The sequence below is a fragment of the Pteropus alecto genome, unplaced genomic scaffold (genome assembly GCF_000325575.1).
Source record: "Pteropus alecto unplaced genomic scaffold, ASM32557v1 scaffold60, whole genome shotgun sequence".
Taxonomy (NCBI): domain Eukaryota; kingdom Metazoa; phylum Chordata; class Mammalia; order Chiroptera; family Pteropodidae; genus Pteropus; species Pteropus alecto.
The window spans coordinates 5,505,123-5,529,126 of record NW_006430726.1 but is presented as its reverse complement, the minus strand read 5'-3'; the positions used below and the strand labels follow the sequence as shown (position 1 = coordinate 5,529,126).

Sequence of the window (24,004 nt, the reverse complement as noted above, 5' to 3'; positions counted from 1 at the left end):
ATCAGCTTCCCTATGAACTGCCCAGAGGATCGTTGAGCACAAGATAAGATGATAAACTTGAAAGCACTGAAAAGGCTACACAAATACAAAATGGATTATTCCAGACATTAATACATGACTTTGGAAAACACAATTTCCTGGATTTCAGTTTCCTTATCTCTGAAATGAAAGACTTGGAAAAAATTATTCCCAAGGCCCTTGTCAGTTCTAAAGTTCTTTTTCTTTTTTTTTAATTAATTAATTTTTTTATGGTGACATCAGTTAATGAAATCTGTAAGTTTCAGCTGTACATTTTAACAGTAAGGCATATATATATATTTACTTTGCATGTTCACCTCCCATAGTTAGATTTCTTTCTGTCACCTTATATTTGACCCCATTTACCCCATCTACTTCCCTCTCCCCGCTGCCCTCTGGTAACCACTAGTCCATTGTCCATGTCCATGAGTCTGTCCTGTTCGTTTGTTGCTTTTAGGTTTATATCCCACACATAAGTGATATCATGTGATTTTCAACTTTTTCTGTCTGGCTTATTTCACTTAGCATGATTATCTCGAGGTCCATTATGTTGTTACAAATGGCAGTATTTCATCTCTTCTTACGGCCGAGTAATATTCCATTGTATATATCCTTTTCTCTTTCACCAGGAGCTCATGAAAGACTTCTTAGAGAAGAGAGATAAGGGACAGCTTCTCATACAGAGAAACAGAAGACTAAAAGAGTGTCTTTTGAGACCGGTAATTTTAAATTCAAACAGCATTTTCAAAATTTTATCAAATTAAGTGTGAGTTTATGTTAAGCAAGTGAAAATTCCATAAATGAGTTCAGCGTTGGAAAATACCAGTTTTTCTCTTTAGATCTGAAAACCACAATGTTAAAAATTCCCTAAGGTTTCAGACACAAGAGAAGTTTGTGACATGTTTACCTGCATTTTCCAAATTAAGAAATGAGTAGATTAATGCAGTAAAGCGCCCCTTAATTGGTGCTCAAATTTTCAATGGATGTAGAATAAATTAATAATGAACTTAACCCAGGAGATTTTTCATCGGTTTCATTTTACTTCATTTGGGATTATTAGAGTCTTTGATTCAGCACATTAGGAGTGGGTTGGTCGCAGGAAAAAAGCGATTTGGGTTTTAGGGGATCCCAGTGAACCCCTTATTGAGATGGGCCCCAGTAGGAGAGAAGGTCTGTCTGCAGTGGCCTGGGCACTGGTGTTTGGGGTTGCACAGTTTATTAGGAAACCCCTGTTTAAACTGTAGATGCAGCTTTCCATCACTGAAGACGGATACGTTCACAATGGCGACAAAGTGATACTTGTGAATCTGGACCATCCTGAGGTAGAAGCTGATCTGTTTCTCCGTGGGGACTTGAGCCTGTGTTTGACTCCACATGAGATTAGAGCCCATCTGAGTGACAAATTCGAGGTGCCCTGTGGCCTGAGTGCAGCGCCAACCAAGATCCCTGTTGGCAGAAACACGTTTACCATTTTAAGGTAAAGACAATTTAATTGTCAGCTAATTTTCACCATAAAAGTCTGTTCTCACTTGGAGCTTAAGGATGCCCAGGATTGGAGCAGGGCTGACCGGAGGCAGAGGCTCCATCGACATTCTCCATGGCTCTCATCTTTGCTTTTTCATCTCGAGAGTTATTTTCAAGGGACCTTCATAATCCCTTTACCTTAAACATCAGGATAATAGGTAATTTGTGTTCAATTCAATATGCTTAATTCAAAGGCACTGGATCCAGGGACTTAATCATTCATATATTTGTCTGGAAGCATAGTGGGTTTCTCTAATAACATTTCAGAATGCCTGGAGCTCATACGACTGCTTCTGTTATTTTTATTCTAGAAATGTGTAGTTTAATGCAAGGTGACATCACATGGGGATTTGCTGTTTTAAAATTCATTGTCCACTATAAATGTACTTCAGGAGATGTTGAAAATGGGCATTTAGATTCTTAGATCCATAATCACAATTAAAAATATTGTTTTTACTTTGTTACTAAATTGTGACAGCTATGTTTATATTACAGAGGAAACATAGCCAGCCCTCCAGGTCTTCAGTTTAGACCCTTGAATACAGACAGTTCACATGCAGACAGCTTGTGCTTGCTGGAGGGCCACGAGGGCAGACTGTGTTAAGCGTCTACGGTGTGTTAGCTTGGCTCCTACTAAAGGCGGCCCTGCGCCTGACCCAGCTTCTTGGTTCGGGCAGCGTGCCGTGCTCCGCCACTCTGAGCTGGCAGTGGGGACACACTTGTGGGAGGCAGAGGTAGGCAGCTGGCTGGATTTGAAGGCCAAAAGAAAAGACCTTTTGTGTAGGGATATAATTCAGGTATGGTGCATAAACATTCACGATCGAGAAAATTAGAGCTGTACACACAGAGAAACAGAGCTGTAGAATCATCCGAACTCAGAGAATCTCCACTGTTCTTGTTCTCCACGGACAGTGCGGACAGCGAGGCCGTCGGTCAAGTCCTTAGATACGGGCAGAACTTTCGCCTCGGGATAACGGGGGGATTTGAAGACACCATGGTGAGTGCTCATGTTGCGTGTCTATTTGGGACCTGTCATTTTGTTTCCATGTAGGCTGATGGCCACCTACCGAAGTGCACAGAGGACTCTGCAGGCACACGCTCCATCTCTGATAATTATGAGTCCAGACTGCAGCTTTACACAAGCAATTTTAGGCCAATTCTTTTTTTTCTAACCTTGCAAATTAAAAAAAAAAAAAAAAAAAAGAACAACCCACACCCTTAAAAGCTAAAGAATAAGGGAGAAAAACCTTTTTGCAATGCAGCTGGCAAAAAGCAAAAATTTATACCACCTCCACCTGTAAGCTAAATGATAGGATTATGTAATAATAATGTGACATCTGTTTAATGTCACCAACGATGGCAGGGTATGTCGTCTGGCAACTGTTTTTTTTTGTTTGTTTGTTTTTTTTGACTTTTCATTGTCAAACTTCTAATATGAGAGAAGAACAATATGAGATGCTCAAGTTTGCATAAATCAGCATGTATCTTTGATCTCGACCTCTGCCTGGGGGACTAGGAGGTGTAACAGAACCAGATAAATGTGGGTTAAATTTTAGCTGAGGTGCATACCTGTGGGGTGGGACTTTATTTAACCTTTTTGAGTCTTTTTCGTCTTTTTCATAAAATGGGGATTATTACCCTGTACTACGTGCTTAACTACTTATTTATTAACTCATTTATTCCTCCAAACAAGTCTGAAGTAGAGCTTATTTTACCCTTATTTTATATCTAGGGAACCTGAGACACAATGAGGGCAAGTGACTTTGCTCCAAGTCACTCAGCTGCTAAGGGGCAGAGCTGGCACCATGTAACATTTTTCCCTGAATCAGAGAGTCCATCATTGTATGAAGTGGCACCACTGTTATTTTTTTTTTCTACTAAGAAAAGTCAATGCTAGCGATTAAACTGTGGCACACCGTAGATGGGGAATGGCAGCCTGATCGTAAACGTAGAACTTAGAGAGAGCAGGGAGGTGAATCGTCACTGTCTTTCTCACCCAGAGACCGGCACTGTAACACTTGGGCTTACGTAAGTTCCATAAGGGGGGAGGACAGACTTCAAATGCAGGGAGAATGACAAGGACTGCAACTTTTCGGTACCGTTTCTTTCTTTTGCTTTTCGTTTGTCTCTCTTTTTTCTTCTTCCTCTCTTCTTCCTTTTCCTTCTCTATCCTGTAAACATGTTCTTTGCCTGATGATCAGTTTGGGTGTACACATCTGCTCTTCCACAGACCGTAAAATTCCATCATGTCTGTTGCCAGTATTTCCTCCCATTTCTTACTTGGCTCTTAAATTATAGTTGCTCCAATATATCTTTGAGTAAAATTTATCAGTGCTTTTCCTTGTAATTTCCATTGCTCAGAGCTTTAAAGTCTGCTCCAAGGATACGATAAAAAGAAAAACGTATTAACTTCTAGATGTCTAAAGTTAAACTTTTGCTTAAGTGTATTCTTTGGTCCGTTGGGCATTTATTTTGAGAAAGGGTTTTATGTGAACACACATTTCCCCCAAAGGACCAGCGAGTCGTTTCTGTGTTATTTCTTGACTGTTCCTTTCTTCGCTGACACGTGCCGCCTCATCAGCATCCATGGAGTTGTTCCATACACTGCACGCTCTTTCTGAAATTCCTGTTTTGATCCTTTGAACTGGAGTCGTCTATTTTTCTTCTAGAACTATAGCTTTAGGGTATACTTTGACAGCTCGTAGGGCTAGTTTCTTCTCATTACCCTTCTTTTCTGAATTAAGAATTAATCTTTCACTTGAATATAATAATACTTTTTTTCATGTTCCTCTGTCCCTGTGGGGAAAAACATCACTCGGTATTTTGACCTTGTAAAATTAAGTAAATTCACATATTTAGTTACTTTATAATGTTTACTTTTCTGAGATGTTTCTCCATTTATTCACTTCTCTTTTGGATCTCTCCATAAGGCTGTGTGATTTTTCTCACACGGATCTGACACCAGTCTCGTGAAGGTTGTCCCTTGTGTCGTCTGTTTTAGATGCTGTTGTAGGGAGGTCCTTACGACAGTTGCCACAAAATATGAGAAAGCTATGGGTTTTTATCTCCATCTTTGATGACATCCCTTACTCTTATAATTTGAATAGTTCTTCAGTTGATTTTCATGACTTCTAGGTAGGCAGTCATTTCATCTTCAAATGATGACAATTTAATCTCTTCTCAGAATTCTCATACCTGATTTCTATTCTTGTCTTTGACTTAGCAAGGAATTCTGAGGCATTCGTAAATCTGGTGACAGTGGCCTTCTGGATTTGCTCTGGATTTATTATCTTTTTTTTTTTTTTTTTTTACATTAACAAGACAGAGTTTGTGGTTTGAGATAGACGTGCTTTGCCTTTTGAAGACTGGGTCTTCTGGTTACTCTGAATGCACTGTCATTCTGTCCATCACCCAGGGACAGAGCCACAGTGCATCTTGGAACCATCTCCCCTTCCCGCCCACATCCAGCTCATCATCAAGTCCCATAGCACCCTGTTCGTAATGCATTTTGGCTGTCTTTCATTCCCAGTACCAGTAGCTCCATCCAGGCCCGCATAGCCCCTGGGAGACCATGTACTCCCACCCCGCCTCCTGCTGCTCCGTGCATCCTCGCTGGACAGCCACACCTACAGGTGCTGACAGGCGCTTCCTACACCTATATTTGGTCATTTCGTTAATCCTGTGAGTCAGGAAACTTCCTGCGGACAGTAACTCATTTTTGATTTCTCCATAGCACCTCATGGCCTACCTTAGCCTATGCAAACCTATCAAAATAGGCAGAAATGACCTCCAGGTTCAGGGTGAAGGTGAATGGGTAAAGAGCTACTAACAAGGAATCAACATTTTGCACTAGCAGCAGGATAAGGTAGTTCTTGGCAAAGTCACAGGCAGCCAGATGCCAGATAGCTGCTTTAATAAACTCCAAGTATGGACATCAATTCCAGAGGGGCAGTCCCCTCCCCGCCCCCAGAAGTGAATGTCAGCTGTGGGATGTTGGTTTTAATTGCACTTCCGTTCCTGCAGTGAGCTTCATGCAGCATTGTTTATCACAAGTTAAATGCTGATACAGGCCCTGTGCCCTGAAAAAGAGGGAATGAGGTAAGAGGGGGAGATTGCTTCTGGTGTTCCAAAGAAGGAATAGCAGTTTGAGGTGATTTGGGACCTGAGATGGCATTTTTAAGGTGGAGAAAAACAGCATTTGCATATAGTTGGTAAGAACAGGGTTTTGAAAACTACTTTTGAACATGACATGCAGCCAACCAATCGATTGCTCTCTATTTCTCAGCTTTTCTAGTACTGTAACGTGGCTCATCTGCTTTCTGTCATTTTCAGTTATATTTATCAAGTGACCACAGGACCCTACTGAAGTCGTCTAAGAAGTCTTGGCTGCAGGAAGTGTACCTGACAGATGAAGTCTCCTACCTGAACTGCTGGCAGGCTGCCTTCCCCGACCACCAGCTGCGCCTGGAGTACGAAGGCTTCCCCGTCCCGGTGAGGCAGCATGGGGGCGCAGCATGGGGTGGCGGGGTGTGCGGGCGGCTCCCTCCCGCCTGCGGACGGAGGCTTGTCATGGCCCCAGGCCTCTGGACTTGGTCTCTGTCTGTCTCTTCCTCTTTTCCTTCATCCGTATGTCAGGCTCGGAAGCATTATTTTGCTTTGTGGCAGCAACCTGCACTGGTGTTTCTCAACTCTGGCTGCACCATAGAATTGTCTGTGGCGCTTTATAAAAATCCTGGGGTCCAGGCCCTGCCCAAGACCAGGCTGAAAACCCCTGACCTGAGGTTGGAAGGATGATGACACCGCCTCCTTCTGGGCCTCTGTTAAGTCCTCTCTGCTAAAGAGACTGGGGAAGGAAGGAGACACAGCAGCCACCCAGGAGAACACGGGGGTCCCTCGGGTGGCACATTTCTGTTCTCATGCCGAGCGTTTTCTCAGGACCCAGGGCCCTGCGGATGGGGCCGAGGTGCGGTCCTGACGGGCAGCAGCTTGGCGGGCACAGAGGTATTCTGGCCAGGAGACCTTGCCCCTCACTCCCAGGTGCCCGGCGCTGAAGGAGAGTGAGGCAGTAGAAGTCATGGGGAGTGTGGCCTTACAGCGGGGACTGGTTTAAAGGCTGGCCGGCCGAGGCGGCTGTTAGAGGAAGCCCCAGCAGACACAGTGTGCTCCCCCAGCCCCCCGAGCTCTGCAGTGGCCCGGGGCACGGGCCCCTCTCCTGACTTGGACCGCGGACTCGAGGTCCTCAGCGACACTCGCCCGACAGACTCCCTCTCTTCAGCTGGCCTTTGCCAGGCTCTGCGGGCGTTAGGGTGGTGGTTCCTGTCCTTGGCTGGCATAGGACTTACCTGGAGAACTTGGCGATGACTGATGTCCAGGCCTGTGCAGAAATTCTGAGTATGTGTGTGTACATATATATGTGTGTGTGTACATATGTATATGGTATAGTTAATGCTTTTGCTTATAGGAAATTGAAGGCCTTTAACTCGTAATGCAAATAACAGACTTTCTGTATCTTTAAAGGCAAATGTAAAAATTCTCATCAATCACTGCCACACGAATCGGGGACTGGCGGCCCACCGGCATCTTTTTTTAAGGTATTGTGGTGCAGGGTACAGCAAAATGCCATGTGGGGGTGGGGAGTTTGTGAGTATAAGCAAAGAAACTCCTCCGTTTAAGGAGTGTGGCAACACACAAAAACAGTCCTTTGATGAAATATTGTCACGTAGAACTTCGATGGTGTAAAAAGTCCTGTGAGAGCCCCTTCCATTGTACAAGTCCGTCGGCAGCAAGAGGATGTCAGCCGCAGTGGGAGTCCACGCTCCCCATCCTTGCCCAAACAGGGTGGGGCCGCCCCGGCAGCCACGCTGTGTTCTAGAGATCCCCCGGGGGGCTTCACATAGTCTGCTGAGCTGGGCGCGTTCGAGGTGAAAGGGGCAGCTTGCCCAGGGCCTTTCTCCATTTCCAGTCCGTGTTCATTCCTTCCTGCTCCAGTACCTATTTTGGAAAGGAAGCCGAGGTCGCCGCTCACACACACCTGGATTCACACAGAGTGGAAAAGCCCAGGAACCACTGGGTGTTGGTGACGGGAAGCCCCAGGCAGGACTCGCCCACCATGCTGCACCTGCCCAAACCGCCAGTGGAGGACACCTGCGCCCTGGAGCAGGCGGCTGACCCGGGGGCCCAGTGACACAGCAGGTGCGCCTACGGCCGATGTGGCTTTTCAAGAAATCGGCGATCTTGGTTATGCCTCAAGCTGGTTTTAAAGAAGGCAGAGAACTCTCTGAACGCTATACTGAAACAAAGAAGATTATTGCATTATGGGGGGGGGCGCGGGGGGAGCCTGGGACGCAGGAGAACCGAGCTCTGGCGAATAGCTCAGAAATTCTGAGGAGCTCAGCTTCTCTGTTTAGATCCTGTGTAGCAGCAGCTTCTACAGGGCAGTGCGCTACCTTTTAAAGCTGTGTCTGTGTAATAAAGCTGTCGGACTACACTGAGTTTTTGGCACCACCCTTGGTCCTCACTTAGTACAGTGTACTGAAAAATCACCAGTGTGTAGCTGTGAGCCATGGCCTTACCTCAGAGTTCAACAGTTTCCCATTGTTTTTTTTTTTTAGTTTCGATGTCTGGCTTAGGAGAATCGAGACTTTCACCTGACCAGTCATGTGTTATTTTGTAATGGTTTTTAAACTGCAGTCTCTTTATCGCCCTTTATCTTTGAAACTGGCATATTAGTTGTGGCGGACACGTGATCAGAAAGTCCCTGACAAAATGCACATGTGCCCTTCCATATATTTGTTCATCTGTTCCTGCTTTGTGGGGTACCTATGGTGGGTAATGTGTCCTAATGGGATGAAGAGACCGCCCCCCCACCCCGCCCACCAGCCCATAGGTAAAGGTGAGCTCTAAGGCCAGTTCGCATATAAATATACCGAGAGGCAGAAAGTAAGCCAGAGGTGATGTGAATGTGTTTTAAACAGATGCAGCCTCAAGCCAGTGTGGATTGACCCTCTTCAAGGAGTTAGGCAGGTGCCATCAAGTTCTGCAGGAATTAGGGTGGGAATTCCCATCCTTGGCTGGGCATAGGATTTACCTGGAGAACTTGGCAATGACTGATGTCCGGGCCTGCACAGAAATTCTGATCTACTCATGTGGGGTGTAGCCTGGGCACTGGGCTCGTTCCGTGCTCTTCAGACGGCTCTGATGCGCGTTAGGAGGTGGAGGAGGGAACAGGTCCCAGTACTCAGGGAACGCGTTTCTCAGTGGGTGTCGCCCTGGCTTGTAGAAGTTAAGTGATTTGCTCAGCGTCACACAGGTCGTAAATTCAGCACTGAGGCAGGACCCGTTAGCTCTTCTAGACCTTCCAAAGCAAGGTTCCCGGTCCTGGGCTCTCCACTTTGGTGGGGGCTGTCCTGTGTCCTGTGCACGTTACGATAGCTGGCGGCATCTCTGGCGTCTGCCCCTTAGGTGCCAGTAGCACAACTCTACTTGTGACAACCAAAAATGCCTCTAGACATTGCTCAGTGTCCCCTGGGGGAGGCTGCCCTTTGAGCACCACTGCCTGTGTCCTCCAGATCTTACCTGCCACCCACAGAGGATGCTGAGCGGACAGGGTTTTTCCCTTCTAATTTTAACTTTTTCTGTAGAGCATAGAATTTGTGGTCCCTAAGGTAGCTTCCAGGTATACTGATAATCTCCTTTTAGCACCTGCTCTGGTCATTGGTTGGAACCTAGAATTTTGTGCAGATTGGCCCTCGAGGACAGGGCCACTTTATAGACTTGTGCATGTGCTGGGAGGACACGCTGCACCTTAGCAGAGGCCTCCAGAGGGGTATGCAGGATGGCCCATTGAGATGGGAAGAGAAAGCGTCGAATTTCTACATACATCGTTTTAACCTTTAAAATGCATTAGTGTGTATTTTTTACTGTCCAAAACAGTAGCTTTAGTGTACATAAGAGTTTAAGAGGCATAAGTGAAATTTATAAATATAAATGCGTGTGTGTTTCTAGCTGATGCTGAAAACATACAGGGAAGGATGTACAGTGACACACTGGAGGCCATCGGGTGCTGTGGGTGGTGGTGGTTGCACAGAAAATGCCACTAAGGCACTGTTGCTGCCTGGTTGTGTCTTGAGTTGTGGACACAGACTCCCCCAGGCCTAAGGCTCAATTTTGCTCAATTGAACAGATGTTTACTCATCAGTCACCACGTGCCGGTTCTCTTGCTAGGGCGGTGGGGACAGTGAGAAACAAGGCAAAGACCCTGCCAGTGGGGGAGGGAAGCAGCAGCCGCCAGAGCGATTGTGCACGGAGCCCTCCAGGATCCTGGTGGAAGAACAAGGCGCTTACTCATGCCCGGGACTAGGGATGGCTGACCTCAGATGACACCCGGCTGTGGAACCGGAGGACTGGAGGACTGCGTTCCAGGCAGAGGAGGCCCTTCCCTGTCCCTGACAGCAGTGATGGTGAGAGCTGGGGCCTCGGCAGGGGCACGTTCACTGTGGGCCGTGTGCAGAGCCGACATGCAGGGGACACGCAGCGAGGCTGCACTGGGTGTTAGGGTGCCGGAGTGCCTCCCTCTGACTCTGGTTCCCGAGGTGCCTCTGGCAGCCCTGCACCGCCCTGGAGGGGACCCCAGGACCACCCTACAGCTCAGCAGCCAGAGTCGACGCTGGGTCCCACCGGGCCCCGCAGGCCCTGCCCCAGCACTGTGGCCTGGGGTGGGAGTTTGTTCTGTGTGGTGCCCAGTGATGTTGGAGAAAAGCTGCACAGGCTGCTCCCTGTCTTGAATATCACTGCTGGCTGCGGATGTCAAGTTACTGAACTTGAGTTTGACCTCGAAGGTGATGGTTGGCCTTTGAAAGAGTGCGAGGAGGGACGTAGCATACTCTTCCTTTGCCCAGGAGGATTGTTAGAGAATCAGCAGGGAGGTTGAGGGGGCCTGGGCAGAGTGATGGGGCTCAGGACTGAGGCAGCGTCAGGAGGGGATGGGCTGGAGAGGGTGGGGCGAGCATCTTCACTCCCTGACTGGGCTAAAGCACGAGGACAAGAAGGTGGACCCTGGTGCGGGGCACGCACAGGACGCGCGCTGTGCAGGAAAGCCGAGGTGGCCGCCCAGGGAGGTCCGATTCTGATGGAAGCTGCTGTTGTGTGGACGCAGCCGCAGCTCAGCCACAGCTCCTTCCTGGGCACACAGCCGTCATCTGCTGGGCTGTTCGGCCCCACCCAAAACCCAGCTAAATGACAATGGGTGGCAAGTAAAGTCTTAGGATTGGGTAGTACCCTTAGCTTCCTGCCAGGGGAGCCTGGAGAAGTCCAGCAAGCCTGGACTGGCCACTTCCGAGCTGAGGGAAGGTCACCTCTCTGAGAATCGGTGTATCGTGGGTAAAATGGGGAGCCCGATGGCTATTGAGGGCTGCCAGGGGAACGGAGTGTGTTTTCGTGGGGGAGCAGGTGCTCTCTGCGTGCCAGTGCCTCCCAGCTTTCTCTCCGCCTTTATATGGGAGGCTGGTCAGTGCACGCCCAAGCCAGGAAGTGATTTTGTCTCCGTCAGCACGCTTAGTTCCCACGTGGCAGTGGACCGCATTCTCTCTTGCACGCGGCAAACCTTTGTGCATTCGACTGAGCCCAACAGACCTTACTGATGCTCTGTGCCAGGCGCCGAGCTGGCCCCTGGGGCCCAGGGAGGAAGAACCAGCTTCCTCCTTTCAGGCCTTCAGCTGGGGAGATGACGCTTAAGGCAGGAAGAGAGGTTATCCCTGTTGTTAAAGAGAGAAAAGAAGAGGGCCGGCAAAGCCATGGGCTTGGGGACGTCAGGGTGTGTTTGGGGAGGAGACCGAAGTTGGCTCTGCCCGCGGCGTTGAGCAGGGCGGTCGGAAGGGAGAGCGTGGAAGAGGAGGCCCGAGTGTGGCGTGTGTGTTTAATTCAGCAGGCGCTGAGGAGCCCCGTGTGTCTGGGCAGGAGAGTCCAGGCACCAGGAAGGAAGGTTAAGCTGGGAAGGGGAGGTCGCGGTAAGTTAAAGGTGGGTCGTCTCTGTCCCTGACCAGTCGGTGCGGCTCCAAGGGCTTGAATGCTGATTGATGGCTTTTAGCAGATGAGCTAATTTTTTTCTGCCTGTCCTAACCAAAGGCAAAAATAGTAGAAACATTGTTTTTCCCTTAGTAAATTCATTCAGCATCTTTTGATAGCACCTGGAGCTTTCTGAAAGAAAAAGAGCCACTTTATTTTAAAGCGTAACCGCGTAGACCCCTTTACAGATCTGTGGTAGTGTGGAAATTCGGCCTGAGGGGAGCCTGACTGAATGGCTGCTTTGGCTGCTGGGGCGACCGCGTTGTGTAGAAAGAACTCTGTGGTGCCTGCCCGCGAGCTCCCACGGGTGGGGACACTTTCAGAGTGGCGTCTCCAGTGCTGGAACACCACTGGCATAGCTAACATTTAAGGAGCGGTTACAAGCACTGACTAGTCACTTACTAGTCACTGTTCTAAGGGAGAGAGAAGACCTACAAACACCCCGTTAGAAAAAATAAGGCAAAGGGTTTGAACTGGAAATGATAAAGAATTCAGGTATCCAGGAAGCGTTTTCCGGCGTGTTCAGGTGAGGACAGCAGGGGTGCCGTGTCTCCTTCCTCTGGCGGGAAGGCAGCGACAGAGCCGCAGTGTCGGAGCTGACTTGGCCTCATGTTGGTCATTTTACAGGTGGGGGGTAGGCCGAGATCAGAGGAGGGACACACCTGGGCACAGGAAGACGGAGGCGGGGCCTGAGCGTTCTCTGGGTGACAGGGACTGCCGCCACACTCAGCTGAGTCCCTTCATCTCCCTTCTGTTAAATGACTCAGACTAAGCCTTCCCGGAAGAGGGGACACAGAACTAAGAGGCCTCCCCTGCTACCCTGCCAGCCCCGCAGAGAGGACATAATGCGGTGAGACATAGTGCGGGTGAGACTCGCCCAGGCGGTGTCTCCTAGAGGCATCTGGGCTCCCTCTCGCAGATTCGATCTTGCAGTTCTTGAAAGTGGCCACAAGATGTCACTGGTAAAATCCTTAACAAGTCAACGCTTACAATCGCTCAGCTGCTGAGCTTAGTTTGAAAATGGGAGGGAGTTTCCACTTTTCAAAATGTGCACTTTAAGAGAGGAAAAACCATAAAAGGGCTTCGGTCAGGGTATCGGTTCATTTTTCTCCTTATAAAAGAAAGTGCATCAGGCAAATGTGAGCGCGGCCTTAACAGCGTTCCGAGGGGCCGTGCCAAGGGGAGCTCCAGTGCGGGTACGGCCCCTCTGCGACTCTTCCTAGATGTTCCATCTGGGGCCTGGAGCCCTCCCCAGGAAACTGCTCCGAATCCAGGCCTGGGGACGCTGGGCTCCGAAGCCGCCCCAAGGGACTGCAGCATGGTGTCTGAGCGGCTGCTCGCCAGCCGTGCTGAGTCTGGCTCCTCAAATGGCCTCAGTTACTCTCCTTGTCACTGGCTTCCTCTCAGACTTGTTAGAAGATTGAGTACGATGAGAAAATATTCAAGAGAGGCAGGAGGGGACAACGGTCCTGAGCCCCAGCCATGGGGCCAGACAAGTCAGTGGGGATACTGGTCACTTCCTAGCTGCGTGACCTCGGAAGTCACTGCACCTCTTTGAGCCCCCTCCATTATGCTCATAGATTAAAAGAAAAATTAAAACACCACCCATCTCACGGGCTTGCTGTGCAATGGCGACTCTGCGCGTGCAGCTGGCAGCGCCCTGTCCCGCTCCGTCCACGAGCGCGTCGTCGGGAGCGGGGTCTCCGCGCCTCTGCCGTCTGGGGCGCCGCCTGGCGTGGCCGCGCTCTCGTCTTTCAGCGTCTCTCTCGTCCACGCGCCTGTGCGTTCTCCGAATACAGAAGCTGCGTCTGTAGAAGAGTGATTTCAGTCTCTCATCCTCGGTGCTCATGCCACTGAGTGCCAGCTTTCTGCCCCCACATTTTACAGGTGAACCGATGAGAGTCTAGACAGGTGAAGCGACTCGCCCGGCATCGCGCGTGAATCAGCACTCCCTCGGTCATAGCCTTGTCCCTCTGCATTGTGGCTCTGTGTTCTCTGTCTGTGGTGCCTGACTCTAAGCTCCCAGTGTAGGAACACTATTGACATGGCTGACGCTGACATTCAGGGGGTGCTCACGAGCACTGACTAGTCGCTCGTCACTGTTCTAAGCACTTTTCCGCGTATTAAACAGTCAAATCCGTGTTCAGCCTGGGAGATGGTCCCGTGGTTCTCTGAACTTGACAGGAGGGGAAACTGAGATACAGGAAGAGGAGCCTCCCCCAGGCTGAGCCACAGCCCGGAGCCCGGCGGCGCTGCCCCCGCCCTGGGCAGAAGGCCTTCCCTGCAGTTCGTCGGACTGAATCGAGTCAGTCGGTTGGAAACCGAGTGGCGGCACAGTGCGCTGTGGGGAGTGGCCATAGCTGTGCGTGCAGGTAGTAGTTCAGAGCTACAACCTGCCAGCCAAGGGGCATGGTGGGATGACCAGGAGGGAGTCGGTGAGGGGAGCAGTGGCCGCGGAGGAGGGCTGGGAGCTGCCTGGGGCCCACCGTGGGACCGAGGCCGCACTCCTCAGCGGGAGACAGAGTCAGGTCCCTGAGTACCGCAGGCTGCCTCAGCCAGCACACCTGGCAGCCCCGGCGCCTCCATACCCCGCAGGACAAGACGTCCCCGGTGCCAGCTCTGTTGACGAGAGAGAGGTTCTTGAGCCCTGCGCTTAGCAGGATTTGGGGCCACATCCAATCTTCGTGGAGAGGACACCAGAGATGCTCTTGTGTGTCCTGGAGGGGCCGGGGTATGCGGTTTAGCCAGCCGGGCCCCAAGCCTTCCCTTTCTGACAGACTCAGATTCCTGCAGCTCCTTCAGGCCGCCTGGCACGGGGCCGTGGGCTCCATCTGGGGAGCTGAGTGCGACAGGCCGACCCTCCCAGGCCTCCACCCTGGAATACTGGCACCGCACGCAAGTCACACACAAACACCCTCCCGCCCTCCTCCCCCAGAGGGAGCGGAGGTGGTGTCTCCTGTGGCTGTCCCCAGCTGCTGGGCCAGAGCCTCCGCCCTTCCTCCCTCCCCGCAGTGTCTGCCGTGTTACTGCTGGCCAACGTGAGCAGGTTGAACTCAGGCCAGACATCTGCTCCGGGCTCCTGGATGCGCTCTCCCCAGCCGATGGCAGGAGGCAGCACCACCCTCGAAGTGAAGTGCCAGGGCTGGGAGCTGCCGCCCCAGGATGCTGCTTGGCTTGTAGGGGGCTTTTAGGAGCCCCCTGAACTGAAACCGGGTCTCTGTGCGGGGCTGGCAGGGTGGCAGGGGAGGCCTCTTAGTTCTGTGTCCCCTCTTCCGGGAAGGGTTAGTCTGAGTCATTTAACAGAAGGGAGATGCTGGAGATGGCAAGGGGGAAGGACAGAGCGGGAACAGGCCTCTATCTTGGGTTGGGCCTAGGGAGGGGGGCATTGTTCTGGGTTCCCCGGGAAATAGACCCTGAGACAGAGATCGAGTGCAGTTTATTTGAGGTCATGAGAAGCAGAGAAGAGAGGGAAGTCTATAAATGGCGCTTTATCAAGCAGATGTTGGGGGCAACTGGGACTCCACCCCACTGAGGAACCTGGGAGACTGGATGAGCCTCAGTTACCCCCCAGGGGTGGGCACTCAGGGAGGTTTGCCCTTTACTCCCGTCTGCCACCGACCGAGGGCTGCTGCTGGGGCGCCAGCTTCCTGGCTGTTGTGTCTGGCCGCGGGAGTGGGCGGGGAGGGCCCCAGGTGCTTGCAGTGGGCACCCACAGAGGAGCCGTGGGCGGGACGCAGACAGGCCCCACGACGGGGGAAAAGGAGGTCAAGGATGAGGATAGTCAGGGCATTGACCCGTCGGTCGGTCTCTCTTCCCCTCTTCCCTCTTCGTGGCCCATCCCGTCCCCTCTCTGCCCTCTCCTACCCCATGGTGGTGTCTGGGGCACGCTGAGGGCCTACTGTGTGTGTGCGGCAGCAGGCAAGAACACTGCGCTCTGGGGGGCAGCTGGACTGGCGACTGCGAGGGGTGACCAGCTCCCTCCCTGGATGTTCTGCGGTCACTGACGCTGGCAGTCTGTGGCTGAGTGCTTAGTGACCTGCTCTCTCCTCTGGCCTGGTTTGGACTTCACGGTCCTTCCTGGCTGACGTAGTGCCATCTCAGTTCTCAGTGGCTCTGTGGCTGCCTCGATGCCTTCAGGTAGGGACCACCGTGTCCCTGTAGGTCTCCAGCCAAAGCCTCAGCTGTCTCCTGCACGTCCTCTTCGACGGATTGGGACTTCCGGACCATGGGCACAGCACAGGGAGTGCTTGCTAGTGCTGAGCTCGCGGCCTGTGTCCCTGGTCGTCGCCCCTGAGGTCACCGTGATGGGACTCCCCTCTGGGCTGTGCAGGTGGTGGATCACCCTATATATATGTACCTGACAGGTGAGTCCATCGAACTGGGCTAAAGCCTTTTTCTCAACTTCCTTAAAACCCGAAGATCGGTATATCTCAACTCGGTTTCCCCCTCTCCAGTCTCAGTTGTCACTGCCCTTTGGGACCTGACGTGTGAGCTCATCTCTACTTCTCTCGTGTCACCCTCTTCCTCCAGGGTGGCACCTTCGGTCACAGTCTCCCTCGTAAGCCAGAGGTATTTTCTCTAGGTTATGGAAGAAACTGAGAAATGTAGCACCCAGGCCTGATAAGCTGGGGAAGACAAGGGGTAAAGAAACCAACTGGGAACCCCCCGCTGTGCAGCCGGTGCAGCTCCGAAGACTGCAGTGTGGCTGGAGACCCCAGATCCTGTGCGATGTGTCAGCAGCTGAATGACCTGCTTCGCCGCCCCCCTTCCTGGTCCCTGTTTGCCTTTCGTGTCATGTGCAGCCCGGTGTGTGCCTCCGACGGTCTAGGCATGGAGCAGAAACAGACGTGCAAAAGAGAAAAGCACGTTCATTATTTTAAAATATTGCTCTCCTGTCCAAATGCTGCCATCACGTAAACAGGAGTACGTGAGAACAGAGGACGGAGGGCCTCTGGGGTGCTTTTGGAATTAGGAAGACGTCAGCCCGTAAAGACCAACCCAGGAGAAGGTTGGCCTAGTGTGTAATTTTCAGTGTGCTTCCTCGATGTGCGTTGTGTATGCCGTGGAGCCCTGCCAGACTGAAGTCAGACTTCGTGTGAGCTCGTGACTCGCTGTATTAAACTGAATGTGGGGGTAATTGGTGATCATGAGATAGCCTAGCTTATCCTGATTAATTCGGAAATCAGTACTAGACGTAAGATGCTGCCACAACCAGAACTTAAAATCCGCGGCGCTGACGTACTGGTTAGGCTGCTGGCAGGGCGGAAACCGAGTCCGAGGCTGCAGAGTGTCAGCTGCGTGGTCGCCAGACTGGTCTCCTGCGCTAACTCGAGAGGCGCGTGTGGTTTCTCATGGACTGGCGGGGGGAGGAGGGGACGCGGCGTTGGCGGTGTGAGCTGCTTGTCACTGGCTGTGCTAAGCAAGGTGTCACAGGGAAGGGATGAGCAGGAAGAAAAGTGACGAGTGTCCAGGAATGATGAGAGGAATGGGGAAAGGCCAGAAATGGGAGTGGGGAAATGAACTGCCTCGAGACGGCATGTCAGCCGTGGGAGTAAGGAAGACTGAGGGGGCTGGTGTGAGCAGTTAGAATGGGGGCAAGAATCAAATGCAAGGTGTGGCGCTCACACCTGCTCATCAAGGTTATGGAACGCCTCAAGGTGGCGACCTTCACACCCATTGCTGCAGGTTGCCTCAAGGTAGCCACTGTGATGATTGAGGAAAAGGCTTAGGGCATGGGAGAAAGAAAGAAAGCAGGTCTGGGGACCACGTCTGGAAAGAACAGCGGGTGTGGTTCCTGGAGGACTGACTACTGAGTTGGAGAGTCGCTCTGCCAAAAAGGAAAAAAAAAAAAGATTGTGGAAAAGCCTGTGCTTATTTGAGACCTTTAACCCTATAAAGACCCGGAGATCCCAGCCTTTTGCAGGGAGCAAACAGGCTGAGAAAGTAACTGCCAAGAAGGGCGCACTTTTCGAAGCCCACTTCAGAAGTGGCCCGAGAAGCCACGCACAAGGAAGGACCTGCTGAGGCGTGTGCTTGGGGAGCCGTCGGCAAGGCATGCTCTCCCGAGAGCAGGACGAAGGATGTGACATCCGTCAGCAGAGTCAGGGAACATCCTCCAGGGTTTCAGAGTGTCTGCGAACCTGGGACTACTGGTGCCTCCCGTTTCCCTCCTGTTTGAGTGGCACGCTAAGGCTGTCGTCCTGTCCTGGTAGCACCAGCACATGTGGAGACGGCACCTCACCTGAACTTTCAGACCAGCAGTTGGCAGACTCCTGCCCGCTGGCCAAATCCAGCCCAGTGCCTGTTTTTGTAAATAAGGTTTGGTTGGGACACAGCCATGTCCATCACACACAGATTGTCCCTGACTTCTCCGGGGGCTGCCATGGCAGAGTCGAGTAATTGCAACAGAGACTTCATGGCCCACTAGCCGACCATATTTACTTTCTGGCCCTATAAGAAAAAGTGTGCCGGTACCTGTTCTCGAAAGATGGTCCTCTGGACCAAGAGGACCAAATGCTGGGTGCATTTGAGCTGGGTGGATGGACCCTGGAGTCACGAGAAGGAGACGGCCTGGATCCCTGAGTCACCCCCTGGAAAGTGCTGCCTTGGAGAGTGGCCTGACGTGCATCAGACTGTACGAATGAGATAACAGCCGCTGTCGGGTTAGAATGCTGAGATCTGGAGATTGGTTTGGGGGTTGCCACAGCTGAAAGCAGCACTTTGACTGACATGCTATACATCGCATCTGTGTCACAGTTTGTGCTTGTATGCAGTTGATGTTCAGTTATCCAATTTTATATTTAGAGTATTAATAGCCTCCCACACTACGTAAAAATAGTCTTTGAAAACATGTCCTTAATAACTTTCTGATATTTCCTTGGATTATTTCATTGATGATGGTACCTACCCCGGAAGGCGTGGTGAGAAAGACAGCGCCCTGCACTGTGTGTCAAAGGGTGGCAGCACTTGTCCTGAGATGTAGCTCCACAGCAGGGTTGTCCCCTGTGAGCCAGTAATTCTGTTTCGGGACGTGCACCCTCAGGAAATGGGAAGAGATGTGGGCCAAAACTTATGGACGAAGATTTTCATTTTAGCTGTATTTATAATATCAAAATCAGAAGTCGTCTCAATGTCTAACAGTAACCAAATAGTTACATAAGTGACAGTGCTCCCTAGGCACTGCCTGTTGTTGATGTTTCTTGTTTCGTGTCAGATGCCTGCAGCTTGAGACACGGAACATGGGTCTGATCTAATAACTGGCAGATTGGACGCCTCTGTCTTCCACACTGTACCCATTCACTCCCTGCTGACAGCCTCGGATTATGGATGGGGCCGGCCAATGTTTGTCTCCTTTTCATTTCCTTGGCAACTCATGACTTCTGGCTGCAAAGATTCTTCAGATGGGCTCTTGGACATCAAACAGCTACAGCCCAGCATTTGCTTACATAAAGTGCAAATGAATCATGAACACGTGGATTATATTTTCGTTCAAATGCTCAGGGATTTCAGTTTATGGGAAGAGGGCTGTACGAATTAGCACTAGGCTTGGGAAATGGGTTGATCAGATCCCTCTGCTCTTCCCTCCTCCCCCAAATCCCCTCCTTAGCACCCTAGAAATGGCAGCTGTTTAATTCTAGGGGTACCAAAAGTTATTCTTCCCTCCGAAAAACACGGGAGGGGAGAGGCCGAATGAGTTTGTCAAAGGTTCCCGGGTTTATTGGTTTTGTCCCAAAGCCAGTGAAGACTAAACAGAACGCAAAATGGACCCTCCCTTTTCCTTGGCTTCCGTGTTGGAACTTCCTTAATTTTGAATCTCTCTTTAGTCTCTTCTCTGCCGTGATGTTGCCCATCCTCTCCATCTCTTGTCCCTTAAATGTTGGGGTTTCCCAGGGCTCCGCCCTGAGCCCATAGCTCTGACCGTGATGTCTAGGTTATTTTCAGTCTGAACTCCCGGCTTCAGCTGGTTCTATACACGGGGGATGCTCTAGTTACTTCCCCCGGCCCGGGTCTCTCTTGACCTCCGTGTCTACACCCATTTGCCCACCGGGCGTTGCTGCTCACTGGGGCCCACAGATGCTCCAAACTCACTTTGTCCACACTTCAGTCCTCCCCCACCCCCACCATCTCATTCCAGCCATTCTCCCTGCCAAAGGTTCTGTTTCAGTACCTGGAAGTACCAATCATTCAGTCCTCCATGCCATTATTCTATTAGCTCAGAAAACTGAGTTTTCCTTGTATGCCAGGTACTGAGTCAGATAAGGGGACACGGAGATGAGTAAGACCTAGTGCCTGCCCTCTTTTTTTTTCTACACGGTGTGGGAAAGGGGCACATGTCACAGCGCAGGCGGGGGCACTCAGAGGAGGGTTTTAGCAGGGCGATGCCCGAGCTGGGAATTCAGGGGTGAGTTGGATCGAGGAGGAGGAGGGGAGCAGCATGTGCACAGGCATGGAGGTGAGAAGCAGCAGCTGGGAGCAGACGCACGTTTCATCGTCGTTGGAGCAAGGACTTTGAGGCCGCTGAGGGCTTCGCCGAGGCTGCAGGGCATGCAGAGGCTACATAGTAGAACCCCTTTCAGAGGTTTGGATTTTATCAGATCGTTTAAGTGGAGTCTCAGAGCAGGGTTCAGTAGAAAGTATACAGCTCTGATTTCTGTGGCTGTGGGAGAGGACGGATTTGAGGAAAGACAGAGGAAGGTAGAGGGGCTAGGAGAGCCGCGGAGTTCTGTCCAGCAAACTGGACCACGCTGACTCGAGGTAGGAAGAGCAGAACTCAGCCCTCCAAAGGGTGTGCTTACATGTTGGCGTACTATCTATCTACCTGCTTGGGGGCTTACTGTGGCCTTTGACCTTGGTTCCGGTACCCAAGTCATTCCCGTGCCCTTCACCACTCCGAGTCCCCTGTTGCTTCCTGGGCACTTGCCTGGACTGCTGCTGGAGCCACTGTCCTCCTTGTTCCCTGTGCAGCAACAGATGGCCTGGCCGAACCTCCGTGGTCAGCCAGTCAGCCAGACGGTGGTCACTGGTATCTGTCCGTAACATGTCAATTCCTTCCTGCCTTTTTGACTAGGTTGGAGGAGGGAACCACGCTTCAGCAGAGGCATTCTGCATGTGATGCTGACCACGGCTTGCCCGGATTAATAGACGTGATGAATGCAAAGTGATTAGGACAGTGCCTTGCACACACAGAGACTCAGGAAGTGGTAACATCTTCACCATCATCATCACTGTCATCATCCCCATCATCACCGTCACCACCACCACCACCACCACCACCATCATCACCGAGACCATTATCACATCATTACCTTCATCATCCTCATCAGTGTAGTTTATTACAGTTATAATTACATACAGTCTCTCCATCTTCCACTGTCCAGGCCCAATCTCAATGACTGCATACCATCATATAGAACTCAGAGCAGCTGGTGTCGTGAATCCAAGGCTCTGGGACCACAGCAGGCAGGGCTTCTGATTAGGGAGCAGGAGCAGGACCAGGTAGAGGGCTGGCCCTGAAGTGGCTTCAGGCAGGCAGGGCTTCTGATTAGGGAGCAGGAGCAGGAGCAGGAGCAGGAGCAGGTAGAGGGCGGGCCCTGAAGTGGCTTCACGAATGCTGACACCACTGTGCTGTGTCCCTCCTACCAAGAAGTGGCTTGGGTCAGACCTGTGAGGATGAAGAGGATGGTGCCGGAGGGCGGGCACGTGAGCTGCCTTTGCTGGTCCCCCCACAGCATGGTGCCCAGCTCGCTGCCAGGGCCCGGGAAGCCCTTGTTACTTGAATTGACTTCCCGATGCTACATGTTATTGTGAGCGTCTTCCCTGGCCTGTGCTTACTGCTGGGTGGCTTTTGGGGACTTATATGTAGTCAACTTAGTCTCGTGGAACTTTGCATATTGGCTATGGGTAAACACTGAGAAGTATGTGTGTGTGTATGTGTATGTAATTGTATATACACACATAATGCGAAACATACATACATGATGCAAAATTTTTGCAGTGAAACGACAAAGTTTTCAGAATAAAGCATTTATATCTTCGGGTCTGAAGAAGATATCTTGTGATAAGTTAGAAACACGAGATATTGTGGACGTGCTTTCAGAAGTACAAAGTGCATGAAAGATCGACAGAGTAAGTCCCATCAGCCTCCGCGATGTGCTGGGTCGTCTCCCTGCTTGGCTTCTGTGGACAAAGGGGACTGGCCAGGGTGTCTCTGGGCTTCTCTTTCTCATCTCGGTGTGCAGCAGTCTGGTCACTAAGGGCTGGTCGAAAGGGGTTCTGGTGGCAGAGAAGTGGTTGTCTTGGGTGACCTTTAGGCCTCTCGTCATCTGCGATTCTTTGTCCTTGAGCAAGTCATGCTTCCTGCTAGGGCTCAGCACCCCTGTGTGTGTGATGAGGGGGTCGCTTTAGGACTGGGGTTTCCGGATGTGCCCAGCAGAGCTCTGGGGTTGGGGGAGGGCTGCTGAGGGTAGTAAAGGGGGAGGCTGGGAGCCAGGGCAACAGACCCGTCACTCTGCCTTCAGCCACAGCAACTTCGCATTGATCTGTTTTATGTACCGATGTTCTAGGTAAGATGTTTGAAAAGAGGGATCTGGTCCTGTTAAAAGCTTGCAAACCGTGTGGATTGCTCATCCGCAAGCCCTCCCAGTGTGACTTCGTGGTTCCATGATGATGCTCACCCGAGGCCTGGAGTGGATACCAAAGATGACTGCCTTGCCATCTGGGGACAGCTGGGGTAGGTCCTTCTCACTGGTGCATCAGTCTGTTGTGTTCTTGATTAAGAAACTGTAATAAGCAGTTTTCTGGTCTTTGTATGAAAACACTGGTGTCTCACCTCCATTACTTTCTGGTTCTGTGACCTAAGTCCCTCCACCTCTCTGAGCCCCCACCTCCTCATCTGTGACATGGGCACATAGGAGTATACTGTGACATGGGACAGTGGGACAGGGTTGACCGTCATCGTTAGGTGGTGAACAGTTAAGCAGGCTTTGTGGTTTCCAGCACTGTCGCAGGTGACCTGACGCATGTCCAGACTGTCTCCTGAGAGCTGGGATTACCCAGTCTAGGTCAGAGAACCAGTCTGTGCGTTTGCCCTTCTTTCAACATTGTAGGAGGCTCAATTTGTTCTTAAAATAAATGTTCAAAAAATTATAAAACATTTTAAATGTCACACATGCTGTGCCCCTGGCATGATAGGCTGTCTTTGTAATTTTCTGAGTATGAAAGTAAATTTTAAAGGCAATGAAAATTCAGAAATGAATGGATTGGTTGAACAAGAAAATTGATTTTTAGCTGTATTTACGATGCTCAGGAGTGAAGGTGTTCAAGTTAATGATTACACACTGGGCTGGAAAATAGTCTACTGGCTTTCACCAAGCCACCCAGGCCCCCTTGGGGTCATTGTCATGAGGCTGTCACGTGTTCTTCCATGCAGCGTGGCAGCTCCGTCTCAGAACGTGTGGGAAGTGGCCAGGGTTTGAGAGACAGTGCTGGCCTCCTCTGCCATAGAGCAGGCCGCTCGCTACGCAGAGCCCTGATGGAGGGGGAGCAAGGCCTTAGAGGGCTGCGGCCTTGGGACGGGGCTATCTGCGAGGCTCAGCCCTGAAGGGTTAAATGTGACGTGGGGGGCCAGGCGAAGGGAACCAGGAGGAAGTGGACTGTGGGCCTGGCCCCGCGACCAGCACGGACCCAGGGCGGGGTCGGGACTGGCGGAGCTGGACTTGGTCCCAGCCCGGGAAGGAGCCTGTGAGGAACCTGGTGGGGTGGTGGCCTGTGGTTTGGAAGAATGGAGCAGGGCAGGCTGCACGGTCCAGCCTCTGGGTAGAGACCGCTACCCGAGATGGAACGGACGGTCAAGGGCAGCCTGCACTCAATGGAATTGAGAGCGGGCTTGGCCGAGCAGGGAAATGGGAAGACTCAGGCCCTGTGCCCACTGCCGTGAGGGTCATCCTGGGCTCAGCAGCCAGGCTTTCTGAGCCCCCAGCAACCTGGCTACCTGGTCAGAATTAGCTCAGGACTGGGTAGGGCCCACTTTGCAATGGGAGGTGTGTGTCTATAACCCTGAGGGGCTGGGGGACACAGGAGCCAGCCAAGGAAGGGGACCTGATCCTCTGATGTGAGCACAGTCCAGAGGGGCCACTGAGTGCATCGTCCTAAGACCCTAGTCCTGCGGGGCCAGCAAGGGGGCATTGCTGGTGGAGGCAGAAGCCAAGCCGGGGACGGGCGTCAGAACACACACAGGTGGTCGGGTTGCCTCTCTCCCGGGGATTTCGCTAGTGAGAGGCGGGACCCCCTTTCTTTGTTGCAGACCTCGTGTGACATAAAGCTGTTCCCTCAGCCCCCTGATGCGTGTGTGGGAAGTGCTCTGGCCTCCCCAGGACTGCGGCTTCCTGTATATATCCCCCAC

At 51.6% G+C, this 24,004-nt stretch overlaps 2 protein-coding genes across 4 annotated transcripts in view; both read left to right on the top strand.

The window, feature by feature from the left end:
- The window catches only part of CFAP161 (cilia and flagella associated protein 161), a 68,731-nt gene extending 58,829 nt beyond the window's left edge, over positions 1-9,902 (top strand). For 2 of the 3 annotated variants that reach the window (XM_015594146.2, XM_006905370.3), the window contains 6 exons: positions 648-737; positions 1,263-1,495; positions 2,455-2,539; positions 5,875-6,033; positions 7,060-7,133; positions 7,531-7,839. In XM_015594146.2, coding sequence (XP_015449632.1) covers positions 648-737; positions 1,263-1,495; positions 2,455-2,539; positions 5,875-6,033; positions 7,060-7,133; positions 7,531-7,726 — 837 coding nt within the window. In that variant the 3' untranslated portion in view covers positions 7,727-7,839. Of the gene's footprint in view, positions 1-647; positions 738-1,262; positions 1,496-2,454; positions 2,540-5,874; positions 6,034-7,059; positions 7,134-7,530; positions 7,840-9,765 lie in introns of those variants that run through there. The other variant, XM_025050132.1, reaches the window with a different exon arrangement.
- Positions 9,903-9,923: 21 nt separating this feature from the next.
- Positions 9,924-24,004, top strand: part of IL16 (interleukin 16) — an 87,722-nt gene continuing 73,641 nt past the window's right edge. The window contains exons 1-2 of the mRNA XM_006905315.3: positions 9,924-10,001; positions 22,167-22,333. Coding sequence (XP_006905377.2) covers positions 22,264-22,333 — 70 coding nt within the window. The 5' untranslated portion in view covers positions 9,924-10,001; positions 22,167-22,263. The remainder of the gene's footprint in view (positions 10,002-22,166; positions 22,334-24,004) is intronic.